General features: G+C 36.9%; 1 protein-coding gene across 1 annotated transcript; it reads right to left on the bottom strand.

The window, feature by feature from the left end:
- Positions 1–538: 538 nt before the first annotated feature.
- LOC106107126 lies at positions 539–2,461 on the bottom strand. The gene is made up of 5 exons (XM_013287836.1): positions 2,315–2,461; positions 1,941–2,071; positions 1,557–1,676; positions 1,223–1,413; positions 539–941 (listed from the first exon to the last, which is right to left on the bottom strand). The coding sequence occupies exons 1-5, from the start codon at positions 2,416–2,418 to the stop codon at positions 570–572; spliced, it is 918 nt and encodes a 305-aa protein (XP_013143290.1). The 5' UTR covers positions 2,419–2,461; the 3' UTR covers positions 539–569.
- Between the last annotated feature and the right edge of the window lie 2,301 nt (positions 2,462–4,762).

Genomic DNA, 4,762 nt, shown 5'->3' on the forward strand with positions numbered 1-4,762 from the left:
ACTGAAGGGTAGCAGACATAGACGGGCTATAGGCTACTTTTTATCTTAATATTAATTAAAAATAAATCTTTTGTCATTTACTGATAATGTAGCTTTCTAAAAGCAAGTACACACCTTTGACTAAACTCTCGCACCACAGTTGTACGATTGTCGATTGTTTTGCAGCCAATTTAACTGTTTTTTTAATTTAATTTAAACTGTTTATTATTAAACATCGTGTAATGTCCGCACCTCCACGTAAGCTCATAGGAATCAAAGATCAAAGCGCGACTAAACAGTTGTGCGATAGTTTGGTCAAACGCTCTAAAGGGTCAAAGAATTTTTGAAATCGATTCAGTAGTTTTGAAGCCTTTTCAATACAAACTTATTTTTATAAATATAGGTTGTACTTTTATTGTCACAGGCAAAATAATTGAACGGTTTCATTTTTAAACCATTTATTTGGTTCCAATTACACAATAAAGATTGTCAAAAAAAATAACGAAAAAAATTCTTAAACATTATTTCAACACAAAAATATAAAATCAGTGAAGGAATACTTGTAATTATGACTCAAAGTAATATGTTAATTACAGTTTAGTTCTTGGATTAATCGATGAGACGAATATTTTACTTGGTACACTTTGAGTGCAGTCTTCGTAGATCAGCATCACGCCCAGCCTCAGCCGGGGGTCGAAGCCGCGCGCGCACCGCCCCCTCCCCTGCCCGCTACCCACCTTGCCCCGGTCGCTAGCCTGACCTCGCCCCTGTCCGCTAAACACCTCGCCCTGCTCGCTACCCTGTCCCCTCCCCTGTCCACTACCCTGCTCGTTACTCTGCCCGCTACCCTGCTCACCCTGCTCGCCCAGCTCACTACATTGGCCCCTCCCCTGCCTGCTATCTTGCTCGCTACATTGCCTGTCCTGCACCGCACGCTCTTCTACCTCGATAGCATCTTCTTCCTTCAAATATTAATAACTATTATAATACAATATAACTGACTAAAACCCCTACATTTAGTACCGCCCTTAATATAAAGCGTGGTGTCACTGCCCTCGGCGTTAAAGGTCTGCGTATTACTTTCATGTAATATGTTTAAACTCCCTCCCCCTCCCTCCATGGTAGTCAAGGCACAGTAAAAATGTCGCCTGAGAGGTAAAAACCAATACTAGAAATCAAATTCCGGGAATAAGAGTAAAAATGAACAATGTTAAATTTACTTTAAGTAAAAATATTTAGTTACCTCCGATCTGGAATCTTGAGAACCATTGCCTTCATTTCCGTCACTAACATTGCTTAACTCGTCACTGGATGTGGCCTCTGCCGCCTCCTCGCCGCTGTCACTTGCCGTCTCCAATACTTCGTTGCTTCTCAAACTCTTTGACATTTCTAAATCGTTCGTTCTGTTCCCGGAACTTTTACCAAATAAAGGAACTGAAATAATAATATTAATTTTCTATCCTTAATGCGAGTTAAGTTATTAACCACTACCTAAAATAATATTAGATCACTTCTAGTCTAGACATCCTACGCCTTCCTTGCTGACGGCTTCCTTGACATAGTTAAATAAAACATACCTCTTTCTACTTCTGAATCTCCATCTTCTTCAGATTCTTCCTCCAGATCGTCAGAACTCCAACATTCAGGAAGGTTTTGATAATTTTTCAACATTATCTTCTGTGACAACTCGAATGTGTCTGAAATAAATATAAGGATTATGTAAATTAATAGGACAAGCTTAGCTTCTTCACACTTCCAGAAATAAAACTTGGGTGAACGACGTGACGAACTTTTCGCAAACTTTAGTGCTTGTTAAATTAAAAAAGCAATTTATAAATGTGTACTTTTTCTAGAAGAAAACTCTTGTTTTATTTCGATTGGCGCAGCTGCAACAAGTAGACATCTACCGCCTCCATCTCTATCATAACTACAACAAAAACTATATCATAAAAGTATTAGACCTTGCAAGGCACGTTGAGTTTTGTCCAGTAGCACCAGCGCAGCCCCGTGCAGCAGCTCCGTCGCGGGCCCAAGCCGCAGCACGCCGCCCGCCCCGCGCCCGCCGCCCGCCAGCCGACCGCGCACCTCCTCGCTGATCACATGCCATTACACTCCAAATATATACATGAAAAATTGTCGTCCCCAGTGGCTGCAGTTGCTGACACACTTGCAGGCAAATACTGGCATATCAGCTACAGGCTTTGGAAAACGATAAAAAAACACAAAACACACTAGAGTCATCGCCAAACCTTTTCACAGTTAATGTTTCAAATATGAACTTAAAATTTCGTATAACATTTATAACCTCAAAAATTCAAAATAAACGAAATCTTACCATATGTTCGGTATATCCGCGTTTTCGTAGTCATTTTCAGATATTTGATGTCGGTGTGCCGCTCGCCACGGTGTCTTCAACTGTGAAGACCAAATGTTATCCATTTTATTAAACAGAAAACGTCAAATAATTTAACAATATAGGTTACTTATTATGACACAATATCGTGTTTTTCTTATTACCCTAATGTTTTAAATAGGAATCAATACACTATCTCTTAATAATATCAAACAATTCCGTGTGTTTACGGATAATTATTACTTAATTTTTAACATTTTCAAGTTTCAAATAACGGAATAAGTATGTTTAGATAGCTAACGTAATTATTTTCTTACATTAAAAAGCGTTGTAAATTCTTATCTTAAAAATCGTAGGAATTAAAATCGTTAATAATATTTTCCATAATATTTGCCAACACTTTGAATGGTCTCGGATAAAACGCCATCTACTGGTGGATTGTTGAAATTATAAAAAAATTAATTGAAACAAAACATAACGCTCTTTTTCATTAAAATTCTAAAAGCTAATTTAACGCCATCTATCTTTTTAACTTGTTAATAAGTCATAAAACTAAATCTAAACTAATTATAAAGATTTATTTGTATTTTTACGTATGTATATTTTTCATTTACGAAAAAACTACGGGGCCAATTTTAAAAATTTTTTCGCCATTAGAAAGGTAATTTGTCTATGACTAACATAGGCTATAATTTTACTATTTTTTTTAATAATTTTAAAGAGTTAAACAAACGGTATATCAAATCAAATATTGTTAGTTAAATGCTTTCTCTAGTTCCTAATCTGTATGTTTTGCTAACTTTTAATGATCAGTCGATCACCAACCTATCTGCTCGTTAAAAGTTCTACACAACGAGTTCCCAACAGTTTGCTACTATATAAATTCAAGACGCATTTTAAACAACGAACGCAAAAGCATTTGTTTCTACCTTTTTCAGGCGAGACACAGAGACACAGAGCTACTCTTCCTTTTTTACTACGGCCAGTGACTGGAATAATTCTCCCTTACCTCCGTTTCCCTTAAGACAGGAATAAAATAGACTAAGTTCCCTTTACGCTACTGGTTTCTATAAAAATAAGACGCAAAGTATAATTTACAGTAATCTCTAAGGTATTGGCGGGCAAGTTCCCACTCACGTATAACCAATAATTCATTTCCTACTAAAAGAATAACAAATGTTTCGGAACAGAAATCGAACGACGTCCATTTTCTTATAAATACAATGAAATATATTATTTTCAATCTGCGCTTGATTTACGTTAAAAGAATAATAAAACGAATTCTCGCAGCTCGCAGCGGCTGTTGTAAATTATATTGAGATTTATCAAAAAAACTATTGCCGATTGCTGCGGTCAAATGAAACCTCTAATAAATCTTTTATATTCGAACAGAATGACTTTTTGTATTTACTTTACCGTTTTACTTTACAATTATATCAAAATATATAAAAATACATTTATCTATATGTAAAAGTTGTGTTTTTTTAGAGTTTTAAAGTAAAAATCTAAGTTGTATTATGACACATTTGCTAAAGTTATTAAGATGACTAATTAACGTAACACACGTGTTGTCCGTTTTCTACTTTATCTTTAATTATTGAAATAATGATGATATACGTATTAATCTAACGTAATCAGTATTTTTACGAATGATAGCACACCTGCGTGATAATACGAACAATGTCTTCATGTACATAGTATTGTTAGGATCTGAGGAGAAGAGTTGTTAAGAATGCTTCGTGTTGTCGTGTTGTTGTGTGCAGCAGCCGCCGCGGTCACCGCTCAGACCACCTCCGTCACACAATGTAAGTGCATACGATCATCTACTCTCGGATTTTTCACAACCGACATACCGCTCTGTCCCCACGTAAAGACAGATGAGAATAAAAAGTTCTATCCGTCCCACCTTTTGCGATGATGGGACGGTTCGAACTTATTTCATTTCATAACGGTTCCATCTGTCACCTTATTGGCGATAGTAGGACTAAAAGGTGGGACGGATGAAACTTTTTGTTCTCACGTGGGGACTCAGCGGGGTGAAGGTTGGGAATAATCCCTTCACTCTGTCACTTGTTGATAAAAACTAACAGTTTTAACGCCAAATATCAACATCAAAAGCATTCAGTTCTTATAACTGTGAAATAAAGGCACGCTGCTTAATTAAGAAAGTGGAGGTACAAGTAAAGCTGAGCCTAAAAATAGACGATTACGTGAAAGGAGACATAATCAAGAAGAATGACGACTGACATGACGGTATATAAAAGAGATAAATAGATAAAAACCTGGCATAGGATGAAGCATTTTAGTAACTTATGCAATCGATTAATACAGGTTTCGATTTATGTGAGGGAATGTTGTCTTATGTGCAGGTTCCCGCAACCCCGGCGAGCTGCCGGTGAACGCGCATGTGGAAGGCTGTGTGACGCCGCC

This window comes from Papilio polytes, unplaced genomic scaffold (assembly GCF_000836215.1).
Source record: "Papilio polytes unplaced genomic scaffold, Ppol_1.0 DF824269.1, whole genome shotgun sequence".
Classification (NCBI taxonomy): Eukaryota; Metazoa; Arthropoda; class Insecta; order Lepidoptera; family Papilionidae; genus Papilio; species Papilio polytes.

What these genes read in the sequence shown, in the direction of transcription:
- LOC106107126 (XM_013287836.1), bottom strand. Translation starts at nt 2,418, where the DNA reads ATGGATAACATTTGGTCTTCACAGTTGAAGACACCGTGGCGAGCGGCA. An exon ending in AACTCAACGTGCCTTGCAAG is followed by an intron (nt 1,677 to 1,940) that starts GTCTAATACTTT and finishes TATTTATTTCAG; the next exon opens with ACACATTCGAGTTGTCACAG. An exon ending in AGATTCAGAAGTAGAAAGAG is followed by an intron (nt 1,414 to 1,556) that starts GTATGTTTTATT and finishes TTATTATTTCAG; the next exon opens with TTCCTTTATTTGGTAAAAGT.